We start from the raw sequence: 17,942 nt of genomic DNA, 5'->3' as shown, positions 1-17,942 counted from the left end.
TAAATGTATGCATTAAAAAAAACCAAATACACATTAAACGTAAAATCACTAAAAGTTGCATCTCTATAGCTTCACAGAGAACTTCAATGGGAACTCAAAAGCACCTCAACTAGTCAGGATGTTACTATGAGACAATTGTTATATTGAGAATGTAGGGGATACATCTTGCAAAAGTTATGGCTTCAGTTGCATTTAAGTTAACATAAAGATGTACAAAGAAACAAAGTTTTCCACACTCTCCTCCATTCTGCAGCCCTCCATGCCCCGCAAAGCCTTCCATTTCCCCAGAACAATATGGGATGAGGTGCAGGGGCTCAGCTCTGAGAGAAGGAAATTGCTTCAAACCAGACAGAGGTTCCTTTCACACATTGTTCAGAAAAACCTTACACTGCAATATATTAGAAGGAGTATTTAACAGGCCAGTTTATGTGTTTATGCTCACTTTATGTGTTTTGCAAGATACTGGTAATGAATGAAAGTTTACTACCACCTCCTCTCCCCCAGGCTCTCCCTTCCCACCTCTCTTCTCCCACAACTTTATACTGACTACAACACTAATGTCTCACATTGAATATAACTGAACTGTAGAAAGGACTTTATGATCTGAAAACAGAGACTATGTGTGTACTTTTTTAACCCAAGAAAATCTTCAATAAAAACAATTTTAAAATAGAATATCCTTGCTATTTCAGTGACAAATTTTCCTAATTAGAATCTTCACTTATTCAGTGTCAATGTCTACATGTTATTATATATATCAAGAAGTGGCCACTCAAATGTCCTCACTGGATTTCCCATCTGATTATAATATCTACCTACCAAAACACTCCTTGTTTTGGTTTTCTGAAACAGGAGGTTGGCTAATCATTGGAGGTATGGGAAATTTACTTGGTTTCTCTCTTTGTTTACATTTCTTCAGCTACCCTTAGAGGCCAAAGGTCTATTCACCATGCAGCAGAGATGAAAAGGCTTAGAAATATCTCAAGGTTCATTACACAAAGCACCTGCCTTCCATAGCATTCATGCATGCAGGACTTTGAGGTTTAGGGGTGAAAGGAAGGAAATAAATGACTGACTTCCTTCTTTTCCCATCCTCCATCACAGCAGTGCTCAGGTAAGTCAGCAGGAAATTCCTGTGTACCCCTCCTTCCTTCCCTCCCTCCCAGACCCATCAAGTTTCAGGAAAGTAATTCCATGCACCACTTCTATATCCTTTGCTAGAAGCCATCTACTAGTAAGTTCTTTTTTCTTTAGAAGAACACACATACACAAATAATTTAAACATGTAACATATTTGAAGGCCAATTTACCTGCTTGCTCACACATTGGCGAAAGCATACATGCATATGTATGTATGTTTGTGTGTGATAGGCTGAAATATGACAGTTTTCATATATTATCTTGAACTTCAACTACTTCTGCTAGCTTTCTACGGTAACAATCCACAATAAATCTTTTAAAAAGTCAAGCCAACATAACCCCACCTCCGCTCCCCAAAACCACAATTCAGTATGATACAATACAAGTCACAAGAGCTAAAAACAGCAAGAAAATACAGGAGCTAAAACCACCAGCCACATCATGGGGCTGGGACTCATATTTAGTCCACTAAACCAAGAGGAAAAAAATCTGAACTTTGTCCCAGAGAATGAAAGACATTCATGCATTCACCTAAGAAGCACATACATTATTATTTAGATAATTAAGGCAATGGTGACTCGTATGAAGGAAGCTTGAAAGGCAGAAATTTAGGGTCCAGTGGAGCAAAATTATCCCTGCCTAGGTTCTACCTATTGTCCTATTAAATTCTGATTCCTTAAACTGCAGCAATTTTAGGTGCTATCAAAAATGCTACAACTAATGACAGTTAATGAAATTCAGTCTCCATGAACTGTTCAGTGTGGCTTTAGAAGCCAAACAATTTAAGCCATGACCATCTATGCAAGACTTTAGAGGACATTTTTTGAAATTCAAATGAGATCTGAGGTGGATCGTCATGCATACTAACAGAAAAGGATGCTTCTCCTCTAAACCAGAGGCACGCGTGCCAAACATGGACAGAAACTCTGCCTGCCAAGTGTGACAGGCTTCTGAAGAGTGAGAAAGAAGCAACGCAGCAGATCTACACACAAAGATTGTGGATTTCTGGGGACAGACAACATCCCCAAACCAAATGAAAAATACTCCCAAATACTCCCAACTGCCTAAGCTGGAAAAGTTAGTGTTTGTTGCACAAAACAGAATGTATTGATCGGGGGGGGGGTATATCTATTTTAGATAGGAGTGTAACTATTCCTGCTCACTGGAAGGACAGATCGTGGAGCTGAGGCTCCAATACTCTGGCCACCTCATGAGAAGAGAAGACTCCCTGGAAAAGACCCTGATGTTGGGAAAGATGGAGGGCACAAGGAGAAGGGGACGACAGAGGATGAGATGGTTGGACAGTGCTCTCGAAGCTACCAGCATGAGTTTGAGCAAACTGCGGGAGGCAGTGGAAGACAGGAGTGCCTGGCGTGCTCTGGTCCATGGGGTCAAGAAGAGTCGGACATGACTAAACAACAAATATCTATTCTAGATATCTATCTAAAATGCTTGCATAGTATGTCAGAACTGGACTAGACTTAGCTGAGTGTCAAGCAAGAGCCAAGGATCGGAGCCAGAAGTCAGAAGCAATGAATATGGTTGTTGCCCAGGTAGAGTCCCTATTTGACTTCCAGTTTCAATAAGACTTCCCAAGTGCCACAGCACCAATAGGTGGGCAGTGTCAACTTTTATGACCCAGGAAATGCTTCAGCTCTCAGTGAGTCACCATATGAGGCAGTAGCTCACAGAGCTGTGGTTTCCAAATTCTAGCACTTGTCACAACGAAAGTGAACAGTATTTCTCTCTCTGAAACTACTTCATAATGTGTATTTTAAGACTAAGGCCACTATGGCTATTCATAGGGTTATAAGTTTGTGGGTGCCCTGAACCCAGCACATGTTAAAATCTAGGTCATGTTTAAAATATAAGCCAGGCTGGCTTCCAGGTGAAGTAATTGCCTGGAGAGAGAGGTCATTAAATGAAGACAAAGGGAAGTGTGATGAAACCCAAGCACAGAGCTAACACTGTTGGCCAGCAAATGGGTTGAGCCCTGCCTTGAGCTCTGGGTAGTTCACAGAAGACAACATAAGGCTTTCAAGGAAGGAGTTTCAGGACTGCCGCTGGGGATGATGTAAAGTGGAGGAAAAACAGTTGCAGTTTGCAAGTGGGGACAGGCTGGACAAAGGGGGGCCAGAACACAATGTGGGCTGACAGTTAGAATCCAAGACAGCAGCCAGGGGAGAAACAGAACCCACTGGGAATATAATGCTTTGAACCCTTCTATCGTAGGCTCAGGTTGTGTCCTAAACTGGCAGGACAATAGGGAGGAGGAAGAGGATTTCAATGAGGGATGTAGCTGGGACTGGGACACACTCGGGGAAGATGGGATTAGAGAGGGTGGTGTAGGAAGTACTCACAGGGTGATGGAGGAAGATGAGAGGTGGAGGTCAGTGCACAGGAACCAGAGAAGCAGGATCCATTGCCAGAGGGCCCCCTGGTTTCACAAACACAGTGGGCTCTGAGGCATAGGGAGCAGTGGGCAGTGCTCTGCAGGAGCAAAGGCCCAAAGCCCAGCTGGCCAGGTGGAGCTTGCTATCTCTGGGAAAAGGCATGTGATTCCAGCTGGAGCAGGGTTGGAACAAGTGAGGGTCACCTGCCTCATCAAGCCCAGATGCTGCAATCAGCATGCAAAGTATAAAAGGGCAGCAGAGGTGAGGTACTGTGTCAGTTCATGTTGATGGACCTCAGCTTGGATACTCTAGGATCTCTAAGGGACTGTGCTTCAGTTTGGGCTTTGGGCATGTGGACTGACCCTGGGCTGGGGACTTGACACCAGGTAGGACACTTCTGGAATGGTCTACACAAACCTGGTGACTGTGGTGGTGTGAATACCATCACTTTTATTTGGTTGTGTGTGAGAGGCACCAGAGATTAATCTAGTGGTAGCTGTAGTACTTTTGAGTACAGCTGAGGAGAAATGTTATGTTGGATAGTCAGTTCATTTCAGTTGGTTCACAAGCCCTAAAAGCAATGACCAAATGAACTTAGGGCTTCAACCTTTCCATTCCAGGCATTTCTGCTTATTCTCCAATATTGTCCCATTTCCACATTTCTCCCAAGCTATCTAATTTGAACCTCTGAACTCCATGGGGAATTTAGCAACATCTTTCTATCTGGCTTTTGAAAACACCATGAATAACAAGTTTCACGCATGAAATGGCTTTTGAGCCACTGTTGTTGTGTCACCTTGAAACTGTAAGCTGTACTTTTTTATAGTATATACCTATGAATGCAACTCTATTTTCCTAATGCAAGGGGGGGGAGCCCAAATATCTCTTATTTCCACCATATATATAATAAAATGTACACACTGTTACCTATTAAGCAGAATCTAATGAAACTTTGAAGACAAACACAAATTCCAGGAAGCAATGCTTCTGCTAAACAGACGTCTAAGCCTTAAGTACAGTTTTGAATATGTTAGATCAATTAGCAACCTCTGAATGTTAGAAACATCTAAACAGTGTCATGGAGATGAAAGAGGCTATCTTTGAATGAGAAAAAAGGGAATCGAGAGAAGATTAAATTATGTCTGCAGTCTTAATGAATCAAAGACTAGAAGGTGGTCTGCAAATTGGCGAGTTTTGATGAAATATTAAGGAGAGTGATTATTGATGAAAAATGAATAAGCCTTTTTGATTTCAGCAACCTTTAAATCACATCTCATTAATTAACACAATTTGGATGCATTCATCCCTATCCTTTAGTCATACTTTCTAAGTGGGTTGACACCACCTCCACATCTGCTCCTGTGCCAGAAAATATGTGTATGTGTATATGTATACCCATGTACTTAAGCTTCCATCATGTCTACAAATCATCCAAGTGATAGAACATGCTAAGGGGCAGGTGCTGTTTGCATGGTTTGTGAATATGTCAGGAAACCTGCAGGTCTATCATTTGTGTGATTTGCCAGGTAGCCAGACCATGTGGCTTCTAACTGCATCAGCAAAGGTGAACAGCCACATTAGTAAAATTAAATGGAAAGGGGGCCTAACAGATACATATAAGATTGCAGCAACTGTGAAGTAACATTTTATGTACCAATAATGCACAAGGAACAGTTTCAGTTCTCCATTTAGCATGTAACCACCCAATGCCATATGCACTTTTTATTGTGTATCTCATGAAATGTAAACTTTCAGATCAGTTACAGATAGGTAGCCATGTTGGTCTGCCATAGTCAAAACGAAATAAAAAAATTCCTTCCAGTAGCACCTTAAAGACCAACTAAGTTAGTTCTTGGTATGAGCTTTCGTGTGCATGCACACTTCTTCAGATACACTGATGATGCGCTGTACTGTTTTAACTTGGGAGCTAAAAACTTGGGAGCTAAAACAGTACAACGCATCATCAGAGATCTACAACCTCTCCTGGACAATGACAGTTCTCTTTCTCAAGCTGTGGGAGGAAGACCTTTCATTGCCTACAGACAGCCACCCAATCTTAAACAACCCACAATAATACTACAACCAGACTTAACACGGACACTGGCACCAGAGCCTGCAATAAACCCAGATGCCAACTTTGCTGCGACATACACCCGGACAACACCATTACTGGCCCCAACAACATCATACATACCATCTCGGGACTATTTAATTGCTCATCGTCTAACATTGTGTATGCCATCAAATGCCAACAGTGTCCTTCAGCTCTCTATATTGGACAAACAGGCCAAACCTTACACCAAAGGATAAACGGACATAAATCTGACATCAGGAATCACAAGACAGAGAAACCAGTAGGGGCGTGGTGCCCAGCGTGGGTGGGGGGAGCAGCTGCAATGGCACCCTGCCAGGATCACGCTGCCAGGGGTGGTGCACTCCCCCCACCTCTTCCTGCCCTAGTGCCTCCTGGCCTTCCCTCCTTCCCTGCCTCTGAGTCTGGACTGCTCTCTGCCACAGCCTCTGCCTGTTTACTAAACCCTGTTGCCTCTTCAGCTTCTGACACCACCTCCTCCCAGTCTGTTCTCTCTTCTTCTTCACTTATTTTTGTCCCACCACCAATCCCTGAGCTCTGAGCCTTCTTCCCCTGGGAGTTCCTGAGCTGTTGCCTTCCACCACTCCTCTGCATTCAGCCACCTCCCTCTATCTGCTACCCTCCATAAGTACTACTCCTTTCGTACCTGACTATTGGACATGTTGGCTGGGGCTGATAGGAGTTGTAATGAAGAAAACACACAGAATGTCTCAGGGGAAGATTAGTTTATATTGAATGCAAATGGCTCTCCAGATTTTCAGATTTAAGTCTTTACTGGCCCCATCATGAGATGCCAGGGATTGGATGTGGGACTTTTTTCATGCAAAGCAGGCGTTTCACCACTGAGCGACAGCCCTTCCCCAACACCACTTTTTTCATGAACCAAACAAAATATGGATTTTCTCAGACTGTGCATAGATACATTTTAAGGGTTTTTTTTATTTATCTCAAAAATGTGAGATTTTTAGAGTACCAAGGTGACCTGAAGGCAAATAATTGTGTGCTAACCTAATACCCTTTTAAACGCACCCCCAGATATCTTGAGATGACCAAGTTTTGCGGTTTGTTGTGATTACAAAGATTTTCCATATTAACAAGCGGCATTCTGTAACATGAGGGAAACAAAAGTAGTTTTCCTTTTTCATCTTCTAGCAGTAACATGCCTTACCATTCCTTTTCTGCATATGTAGCATTACACTGATTAAGGGTGACAAGTTCTGACTCACTCCTAAAGTAAATTGTACTTTAAAAAAGCTCTCTTGGCTTGCTACTGACAGCTGTTGTACTTAAGTAAAACATTTGCAGAACTGGATTGAGCTATTGCTAGCTCATAACAAAGAATGATTGTTAAGTGACCTTCAATTATTTTATCTATAAGGTGAACTTTTGGGTGGGCCTCTCATTTTCTTCCTGTTTTGCAACCTGCTAGGGGAAGCCCATTCCTTTCTTATCTTTCCATACATTCTCCCATGTATAGAATGTCTTAAAGAACCATGCCAGGCTTTAAAAAAAAGAATAATAAACAAACAGTTTCAGCCCTTTGATTATAAAACAAACCTCATTAAGGCGATAAAGGCAGGAAAAAAAAAATGGGGCAAGAAAGCCACAATTATTTGTCCATTGTAACTGCAAAGTTAACTAGTTTTGCAGCCATATCAGCTTAGTCTTGCTAGAAAGACTCAAGAATATCTGTCTAACACTCATTATGAATCCTCCCCGCTATACCTTCAAAGTCATAACCCAAACACTGAACAGAGTCACAGCAAATATACTTCACAATAGGGGCTCTGCATAAATCCTCATGAATTTATATTAAAACCGGATTTTTATTGCATCCGTCTTGGCAGGAGGGAGAGTAGTAACCTAAGACCACTAAATACCAAAGTTAGTAGGACCAATTGCTTCCTTTACTCAGAGTCTGTGGAAGAGCAAACAATTCTTATTGGTCTGTTTGGGGAACAGATGAAGGACCTGCTGGTTCATGTTACAAGCAGCAGTAAAATAGAAAACTGCATATCAAAGTCTATAAATCAAGTGCAATATTCAGAAGTCAGTCATTGTCAGGATATTTTGGGGTGTTGGTGATGCTCATGACCACCTTTGTCTATAATATCAATATTCTCTGCTCCTAAGCAGGATATGCTTGCTTATGGTGACAAGAAAAGGTTATTTTTCATATTCCCATTGAATCCAGACAGAAGGTTTTGTGGTAACAACTGGGAACCCACCAATAGCTGAAGAAAAACCAGTAAAAAATACTCATCAGATACATGTTATCCAAACAAGAATACAGGTAGGTTGAAGGAAATTACCTGGAATTTTTAAAGTCTGACCAACTAACTTGTCCAGCTTCATATCAGAGGCCAGGCTGTTTGAATGTGTTCATCTGTCAAATCCTTTGGATTGTCAGATCTCATGCTATGGTTCCTAGAATCAGGTTTGGGGATTCAGCCTCATAATGGCAAGCTAATTTCAGGACTGTTACCTAGTCCACATCACCTGATAACTTAATGGCATCTCCTAAGTGCATAAATGTGCAAGTCTAGTTGACACATGCCTGCCACCTGGAAAAAAATGGATGTACAAGACAAAATGGCCTTTCCCCTGAATTCTTCCATTTTTCAGGGGTATCAAATCTCTAGCCTTTGCCATTGTGCTTGCTACTATAACATGCTCACAGGTCAAATCCACATACCAGATTTTTTTTACTTCCAGGATTTGGCAACTCTGCTGATGTGACAACATGTATTACAGAATATAGCAGGTACAGTTTGTCCTGCAGGGCCTTCCTTTGTATGCTGGCTACCAATCTGACATGAAAGTCTATCAAGTTTTTGTTCTCTAGCAGGGAGGCCAACCTGAATAAAATATTGTGGGGGCCCAGGTAAGCCCCACCCCACATAATCGATTACATGATGCAGTGCACACAAACCATTTGAATGGGAATGCCAATCAAATTTGTGGGGGCACGGCCCCCTAAAATATTTTATTGTGGTTAGCCAAAGCCCCCACAGCCGCTAGGAGTTGGCTCCTATGTTCTCAAGCCACACAAAGTTTCTACATCCATGTTTTTGCCTTGAAAGTGCTTTCTCACACCCACACTTTCAACAGCAAACCCCAATGGCAGATCATAAGCTGCCTTAAACACCTATCGGATTCAAACGTAGTTTGCCATGGTGTGGGTGGGTGTTTTGTGTGTGAGAGAGGTTTGAAGATAACAAGTTTAACCATCGCTTAGGTTCATGATCATTTGGATCTCAGCCTTTTATACTGAAATTTCTGAGGTCAGTTGAAAGGGAACACATTAGGTATCTGGCAGGGTTCGATTTGTGAAATGAAAGGTATCAAATCCCAAGGTTCCTTTGAGTAGGCACACTCATTCGCAAGCAGGGCTTTCATAACCCTACTCATGGACACTAGAGAGCAATGTTTGCGTGCAATGCTGATGCTGTTTTAAGGAGGTGAGAAGTTGAGTTGCCTCAGGGGCCTCTTCTTTTGCTTCACAAAAGGGAACAGGCCCCTTTCTCAAAAAAGTTTAGCAGGTCTGGCTGTCCTTGAGGCCATCAGCAGTTGAACTAATTTTCGAGATCCTGAGGTGCACGTAACAAACAGCAACCTCACACAGTTATTCATAACTATGTTGAGTGAAAGCATTCCCTTTCTAGCAGACTCATTAAAACTGTCCTCAATGGGACTAATTCGCAGAACGAGGTGCAACTCAACATAAGCAAGCTTGCCCATTTGGGGACTTATAAGTAACCACAGCAAAAGGTGTGGGGGGGAGTTAATAAATCCACAGGCTTTCTCCAGAATGCATTGCGGCTGGGAATAGTAATAAAATTGTGACCTTTCACTTTTGCCATAGCAGTTCTAAGGTACGACTTCATAGCAAGTCTAAACCTCTCCATTAAAGAGAAAAAAGAAATAAATTTCCAGCACTTACAGAAAGTGTTATCCTGAGGAATAACTCGTATCTCTCCATCTATTATAGGTTTGGCAGAAAGCTTAGATTTATATGCAGTGGCACCTCAGCCTTTAAAGATCATTCACATGACTGACATTACAAATAATGAAGTTTAATATAATATTCTAGTATCTTGCTTTTCCATTTTAAAGAAATATTTACCTTGATATTGCTATGTAATATTTTACAGCTCTAGTAAAATATGACTCAGAAGGTGGTTTTTTTATAGAGGCCTCCGAGAGCAAGTCTTTTTATTCTTTTTCAGTGCATTTCTAAATTGTATTACTGAATAATCCACTGCCTCTCAGAAGTTAAGCTGAGGTAAATATTACGAGATAAACAACAGCAAAATAAAATGGTCTATTGCTTTCCTATGACAGTAGTGTATCAGGATCATGTGTGACAATTTTTAAAACTCAGCATTCATGTTTTTTTTCCCAATAGACTGAACAAAGGACGAGATGAATTTTTTCCCTGCTTATTCTGTCCTGGCCAAAAATTCTTCAGTCTATATATTTCTATGACATAACCTCATTCCACTTTTAGCGGAACAGGAACCAGTTCAGCATAGGTTCCCCTTTTCAATTTTTCCCTTTTAATGGCAAAGCGGATGCAAAAAGCATATGATTACGGTATTTACGCTTCCATTAAAGTGTCCGCAGCAAGTTGGGTGATTCTAGCCTACTATTTTGAAGCTATTTAGGTTTACAGCAGCACGGTGCCCATTTCATTTCAATTATATTTGAGGACAATGCACTTTTGGTGGAAACTGATGGCACAGCGACAGCCAGTAAATGTCCATTAGCAGCTGTCTTTTCATGGGGTTCTCTCTCTGGATGGTCATAGCATATTCTCTCTCTCCTCCTTCTCTTTTTCTCCCTGACCCTCTCTCTCTCTCTCTCTCTCTCTCTCTCTCTCTCTCTCTCCCCCCCCCCATTTAGCAGCATCATTTCAATCTGAAATAATTATTATAGCAATAATGATAAAAACCACAGCCAGTATTGATCAGTCTTTTTCTTTCTTTCTTCCCTATGATGTAAAACGCACCAGCAACACACTTCTTAGTTTGGCTAAAAGCTCTTGCTACAGGAATACAATTCTCCAGACACCGTTTGGTATGGAAACAGAAGGAATAGAAGGAAATAAACCAATTATAAACTCCATCTAGAGTCCCCCCCCCCCAAACTCTCTGTGACTCTCTGATGCTCATAATGAAGAGGTAACCATCGAGGGGGGGGGGATACAGCTTAGAATTCCCAAATAATGTCTGAATAAAACAAGGAACTAATGTAGCAATGACCATGGATAAATCTTTAGCTGAACTTAAAATTAACTCTTGGTGAACAATGCCAGAGCATTCTTAATGAGAAATGTTTGGTAAAAAAATCCAACCATTTGTTTGTAATGGAAAATACCTTAATTTTTAATTTCTCTGAACATTACCCAGTGAACATTTTGTTATGTTTCAAAGGAAATTACCTGATTGGAATTAAATCTATTGGAATATAAACTTGTGAGGATCAGGATGGAAACTGGCATAATTTTAACAAAACCTTCACACTGTTATCACTAACCTTTTACAGTGATTTCAGTGGGACCCTTAATATAAAAAGGGACTTTTGACTATCGACTTGCTTGTAGACTCAGCCACATCTTGACTCAAGCCCAGCAACATGTACATTGTCAGGTCAGGCAGCTTGCATCAAAGCAGGTCCCACTGTACTAATGCCTGCCTACCTGGTCTAGCCCCCCCCCCCCCACTACCAGAGAACACAGATCTGGTGGCTGCAAATTTGCTGGCGGTGGACATTTTGTTCCCCCCACAATGTCCTTGATGTTGTGTTGCTTTGGAGCATTATGGGAAAGCAAAACTGTGCCTGCCATAAACATATGATGGCCAAATGTCTGCTGTCATTTTGTTTTCCCCACAATGCCCTGGGCACATGCAACATCTAGGACATTATAGGAAATACAAAATTGTGTATGTCAAGAAGCAGCTGGTCCTTATTGTGAACTTCAGGAGGGCCCCATTCATATAGGAGGTTGCCCGCCAAGGGTCCTGAAACCTGGAGCTACTTGTTGCCAATCTACATATAAACACTAACAAAATGCACTTAAGACAAATCTTTTTTGTAGCTTCACGTTAAGCATAATGATAATGTTGGAAAATCTGGAAAAGATTTAAGATTGCTTTCTCAGCAACAGTGCACTTATGTGCTGGACCATTTTCCTTAGAGTTTAGTTCAGGTGAAAATTTTAAAACAACCTTTGGTCCAAATGTACTTTTTTTCTTGGCATTACACACAGCATACTGTGCTGCACCATAATAGCTGTATTAGAAATTAAATAGCTCAATAAAACCTTCTGGGAAACTACTGATATTTGTTGTTTCTTACGGCACCAAGAATGATAGGTAAAAGGAGATCGAGCAAAGCTGGGTCTGGGAAATGCAACAAAAAGCTTGAAGCAGCAGACTGGTCCCATCTACAGTAATATTTAGCATAATTATAGGAGTGCAGTTATGGCCCTGTATTAAGGCTGAGATGGATGGATCACAGTCTGTGCCTCTAACAAAAAGGGAAACAATAGGTTCTGCAGCTTACAGTTAGAAAATAGCTCGATAGATAGATATTCTGATGTCTGCTATTGGGAAAGGTGCAAGAAAAGCCATTTGTCCCTCTCAGATGGAAAACATTGCTAAGCCAAGTGTCAAACTTGTCATAGTCCCTAATCCTGGGGTGTGACCACCCATCAATCACGTGACATCACAATGATGTCTTGTGTCTAGTTTTTGCAAACTGGTATGAACAAAGGCCTTGGCAATTAGCCGACTGTAGTGCTGTTCATGGAAGCCCCAATGATCATCACTGCCTGGATGGTTCTTTGTCAGTGCTTCAGAAATGCTGGGCAGGGAACCTTGCAGGTGCTACTGATAATCAACCTCTGTTTTAGCTCACCCATGTCTTTACCTGCCCCACACCTGATCCCATATGCAACAAGTGGTGTGGCTTGACCCAAATGACTTCATGGGCCAATTGGGGAGGCCTGGCTGGCCTGTGGTTCAAAAGTTCCCCAGCACTGCTTTAGTCTATAAAAATACAAAGTCATTCTATAGTGTCAGGCCATTGGGTCTATATATTCCAGTATTGTCTACTGTGATTGGAAGTCAGGGAAATCTTTCTTTGTGTTGTCACCTTTAACTGGAAATGATCAAGATTGGAACTGGAGATTTCTGAATACAAAGCATGTTTTCTATGACCTCTGCCCACAGAGTTCTTACAAATTCTTAAACTTTATATACCCTGACTCCCTTCACTTCTTTCTTCCACTCTCTACTTCTACCCCTTTGTTTGGTTTTTATACCTTCTATATTTTGCCTGCCTTCTTTTCACATGCATGGCACTGGATTTGGTGAAACTTGACCTGCCTAGAAGTGGCTGTGAACAGGAAAAAGCATTTCTTTTCCAGCCTTACAGTTCAGTTTGGAATATGAGCAACAACAATGAAAGAGTATCTTTATTACTTTGAGCTTAGTATGAATTGTTACTAGCATACCAATCATAGATCAAATTAAGTAAAGGTCCACAAACAGCTTAGCAGCAACTTCTAGTATGGTAATCAGTAAAACAAAAAACCCCACAGTTTTTAAACTAGGCAAGAAGGAAATTAGGAATTGGGTATGTCTAGGTTGTCAGATCTAAAGCTTCAAGATTAAAATGTGTTGTTTATTGCAAGAATTGGTGTGAAACGGTCAAAAGGCTGACAGAGAGACCCACCTTGGGGTCAAGAAACAGTGGCCTAAATAATTCTGTTTGCACCCCCTTTCCAAAACAAAAGCAATATTCTCCCAGGCCCTGGCCCGGAAAACCAAAGTCAAATGCTACCCACAAGCACCACAGCTTATTACTAGAACTGCCAATAATTGAACCAGAAGCTGTTCCAAGTTTGACTTTAATTTGAATTATACTAAACAGTGCAATTTGGATCCAAAAGCATTTCCAGGAGATGATGAATTATGTTAGGATCATCTGAAAAGATTGTACTGCTCATTCCATTATGACTTGATTTGTGTGAATTCAATATTTTTCTCTACAAAGGCTTTTAAAAAGCCATTAATAAAATGCAGTTCTGGCTTTACAGCTGATGAACAGTCACCTCCCACAGCCAAAAATAATAAAATAAAATAAAATAAAATACAAACCAGACATTGGAAGCAGAATATTGACTGCAGCCTGGTGCCTACCTGTCTGCAGGTGAAGACTTGGAATTGCGTGCTTTCTTTACTTGGGCATATAACGCTTCAACCGTTGGCCCTTCCCTAGGGCTCTGTGGTCTATTGTTCATTGTGCCACTATTTATGGAGGAATTATATGAAGCAATTCCAGCATACATTGAGTCACCATCGCATCCAAAAGTCCTGTTTAATTCTTGGATCTCAGCATAATCCCGTTCCCGAGCTTGTCTCTCACGAAACTCTCGAGTCTTGGCTTGAATTCTGGAAATGAGAAATAAGGCTAGAAATATATTTGAAAGCTGGGTGCAAAAATGCTCATATTCATGGGTAAGTTAAACCTACTAGGGGGAAAATCACAAAAGTGCTAGAGTGCACTACTTAAGAATCATGGGGCTTTAGTCAAAGTTAGACTCCAGAGTACATTTCCTAACTTTAGAAATTTTGTGGATGGGGAGACACATATAACATACGTAACTCAAGGTTTGCAAGTTGCAGGCAGCACAGCAATGTTTCCATGTGACCATACTGATACACCAAATACCTGTTTGGGTGTTATTCCTCCTGTCCTCCTTCTCCATGGGCTCATTATACCCAATAACATAAGATGAACCTTCTGGATCAGGCCAAAGACCCATCTAGCTCACCATCCTGTTCTCACAGTGGCCAACCAAATATCCAAGAAAAGCCTGGAAACATAACCTGAATGCAACAACACTCTCCTAACAAGTGATTCACAGCAACTGATATTCAGATACTGCCTCCAACAGTGGAATTGAATATAGCCATTGTAGAGTTTTAGTTTTATTATGCTATTTATTTTAGCATTGGAACTCCCTTAGTCTGGATATTCAACTTGCTTTCTCATTAGGTAAGATGCTGTCACTCAAACAATTCTTACCCTGCCATATGTGGCTTGCAGATTGCCTCATAAAACTACAAGTGCTTTGATTCTGTTGCATGTGGTAATTATTAATCATTGGTGTTTGTATGATGATGTATTTCACACCATAATGATATTACATTGCAACCCAATGCTTTCAGTATCCTTTACCATTAAAAGCATATGGTGGAGGTTTTAATCTTACATTTAATCTAACTCTGCCCTTCATCTATTCACAGATTATTTAATGCTTTCTAGCAATCCCGCTTTATGGTTTCTATAAAGAACTCATAAGAATATCTCGGAAGGTTAAAAGCTGACGTTATTTAAATCAATAGAAAACTTTCCATTGACTCGGTGAGGATAGCATATCATTCATTCATTGACTGTATAAATATCTCATTGACTGTATAAATATCTCATTGAGTAATACCTATAATTAATAAGAAAATAAGCATCTCCACATATTGCAGCCACATTTCTTCTGTGAATTATGTATTATAGACATTTGAATGTAATTTAGATAATGTTTTATACAGTAGTATTATGGCTAGAAATATTAGCCATTCCCATTTAGGAACTACACATTATGGTTTTTTAGGTGCATTACTAATATTTGCACCTGCAGTGTAGATCTGAAAAGATCGTATTTTCAAATATTGTGCATCATACAGGTACACTTAGAAAAATGCATTTTATCAGGACACACTACATGTGCCTATTGTCTACTGCAGGGGTAGTCAATCTGACATCCTCCAGACATCGCTGAACTACAATTCCTATCATCCCTAGCCATTGGCCATGATGGAATTTGGAGTTCAACAATATCAGGAGGGCAGCATGTTGGTTCCCCCTGGAGTAGACAATAAGAACAAATAGCACAGATCTAGGCTGATACAGCAGCACCCTTGGGCACTTTACCATGTGAGACAGCAACACAAAATTCCCCCGACAGCATTTATGGGTAGGGTGGAGGTATAAAATTGGTATGAAAGCACACAGGCAGCACCAAAATGACTGGAGGCGTAAGTAGTTTAGAAATGCATGTTACAGCTTGACTAACGCTACAAATCAGAGACACATGCAGAGAATTCACTATCCCTTTGATTATTCAGATAATTGCCGCTGCCTTTAAAAATTAGAGTAAACATGATGTTTAAGCGCTTTTAGCTGCAAAGTATTGGACTCCTGTAGTGCAAGTTGGATAATTTGATAGGTTTTCCGGCACTGTTAAATTTAACAGCAATAAGAGCAGCTCACTTCCAATAATTGCGTATTAGAATGAATCATCCTTAAATGGTTATTTGGTATTAAGAGGGTGCCTCATCTGCTGTGGCAGGGAGAGGGAAGAGTTGTAATGGGCGTGCCTTTCAAGACTTCAGATCTATATCACGCAAAGCCAGGCATAGGCAAACTCAGCCCTCCAGATGTTTTGGGACTACAACTCCCATCATCCCTGACCACTGGTCCTGTTAGCTAGGGTTGATGGGAGTTGTAGTCCCAAAACATCTGGAGGGCCGAGTTTGCCTATGCCTGCCCTAAGCCCTGCAAGTATGGGGTAGTCCAATTGGAGAAACCCTGTTTCTGTTTTATAAGCTATCAGTCTTGGCAGGCAGACCAACAAATCTACCATCACCACCTGCCCAAAAGAACACACAGTATTCTAGATGTTCTAAAAAGTATATATTATTTTTACCTAGAAAGGAATCTGTACTTTGGCCATGACTGCTTGGCTATATTGCATATCCTGTTGTTCTTTCCTCGCAACTATCGTAAACATACCAATGTGACATGGAAATAGATCAGCACTACTAATCCTGTAAACTGCCCTGACTCTGCAAAGAGTAACTGGGTGTGAATGGGTTTAGTGAGTACTTTGGATGTTGTAATGTACCAAGCCACAGTTTGTTAGGCATGACGCTCAAGAGAAAGGACTATTTCCCAAATCTTTATGTAAGATCACAGGAACATGTGAAGCTGCCTTATACCAAGTCAGACCTCTGGGCCATCTACCGCATTATCATCTATACTAACTAGCAACAGAGCTGCAGGATTTCAGACAAGGGTCTGATGCTGCAGAGTGCACCTGTGAACTTTTACATCTCTGTTGGTACCGTGACATGTGAAATGCAGTGCAACTATGAAAGTCTAACAGCTTCCAACTAACTGCCACCGTTAAACCCTTGAACGATACATTTGAATAAACTAACTCTTAATTACCAATGTGGGCTGCTCATTTTGTTGGTGTTGCTTTTTAAGGCAGAGGACCACTGGAAATTTAAAAGCGAAAGGACATTACAGAGAAGACCGAGAACTAGGATGGATTACATGGCCCACAGATATTTGTTTTTCCTTAGCTGTCAAATAGGGTGGTCCATGTACAAATATATGTGTCAAGTCATGGCCAAAGTGCAAGTAATTGTGTGTTGAGTAGGATTCAGAAGACTATAACAAAAAAACATTACTGCACCAATTAAAAATACCAAAGTGAGATATCAGTTTGTATTTACAGTCGATAGAGTTTCTACTCCAAAATCTCTTTGTCTAGTCTACAAGTGCAATGAAAATATTTTGCTCTGAAGAAACAAAGTGTAGATTTCCCAGTAAAAATATTATGGTCTCATTGGGAATTCTGGAAATACACCAGAAGAGCATCCTGCTGTTGAAGCCCTGACTCCATCTGATATTTTAATAGCTCCAGATGGCCTTTACTGGAAGACAACACTCTCGCTATTCTTTTATCATGACCCCTGAGGTCACAAATGATCTGCAAGGATGGTGCTATTGTCCTTTCAAGAGTATGTTAGTATGCTTCCCATTAAATCTTTGCTGTTATTTGACCATACTTTCACTGACAAAACGAATACAATCAGTTTTCTCAAATGGAACTATATGCAAAATTATAAGAAACGTGTTTTTCTGGCTGTTCCACTATAGTCCATGTTAAAGTGAACAATGCCATTTGATGCATTTTTTCATCAGGTGGTTTTCTAACGTAAACCACATGAGCAATCCCACCTATTCATTTATGTAAGAATGTTGGCCCTGAAAATAAAAATCTAAGTGCATTAAGGTCCATGTCTACCAACTGTTCTAAGAATGTTCTAAGAACAGTGAGCCTATTGTAAGATTCATTGCTGTGAAATAATTAATATTCACATTTTTAATGAATTATTTGTCCTTTGCCATTGTCATAAATAAAGCACTCTGGATTTGCATAGACAAAAATATTAAATAAA

General features: G+C 40.7%; 1 protein-coding gene across 4 annotated transcripts in view; it reads right to left on the bottom strand.

Annotated features, from left to right (window-relative positions):
• PARD3 (par-3 family cell polarity regulator) overlaps positions 1–17,942 on the bottom strand; it is a 550,835-nt gene that overhangs the window by 100,779 nt on the left and 432,114 nt on the right. For 3 of the 4 annotated variants that reach the window (XM_081834186.1, XM_081834187.1, XM_081834188.1), the window contains one exon: positions 13,833–14,084. The exons of the other annotated variant lie outside the window; for it this stretch is intronic. In XM_081834186.1, coding sequence (XP_081690312.1) covers positions 13,833–14,084 — 252 coding nt within the window. The remainder of the gene's footprint in view (positions 1–13,832; positions 14,085–17,942) is intronic. 4 annotated transcript variants of the gene reach the window in all.

This window comes from Podarcis erhardii, assembly GCF_964252035.2.
Source record: "Podarcis erhardii genome assembly, chromosome: 12".
Taxonomy (NCBI): domain Eukaryota; kingdom Metazoa; phylum Chordata; class Lepidosauria; order Squamata; family Lacertidae; genus Podarcis; species Podarcis erhardii.
The sequence above is the reverse complement of the archived record's forward strand: the minus strand, read 5'-3'. Positions and strand labels throughout refer to the sequence as shown.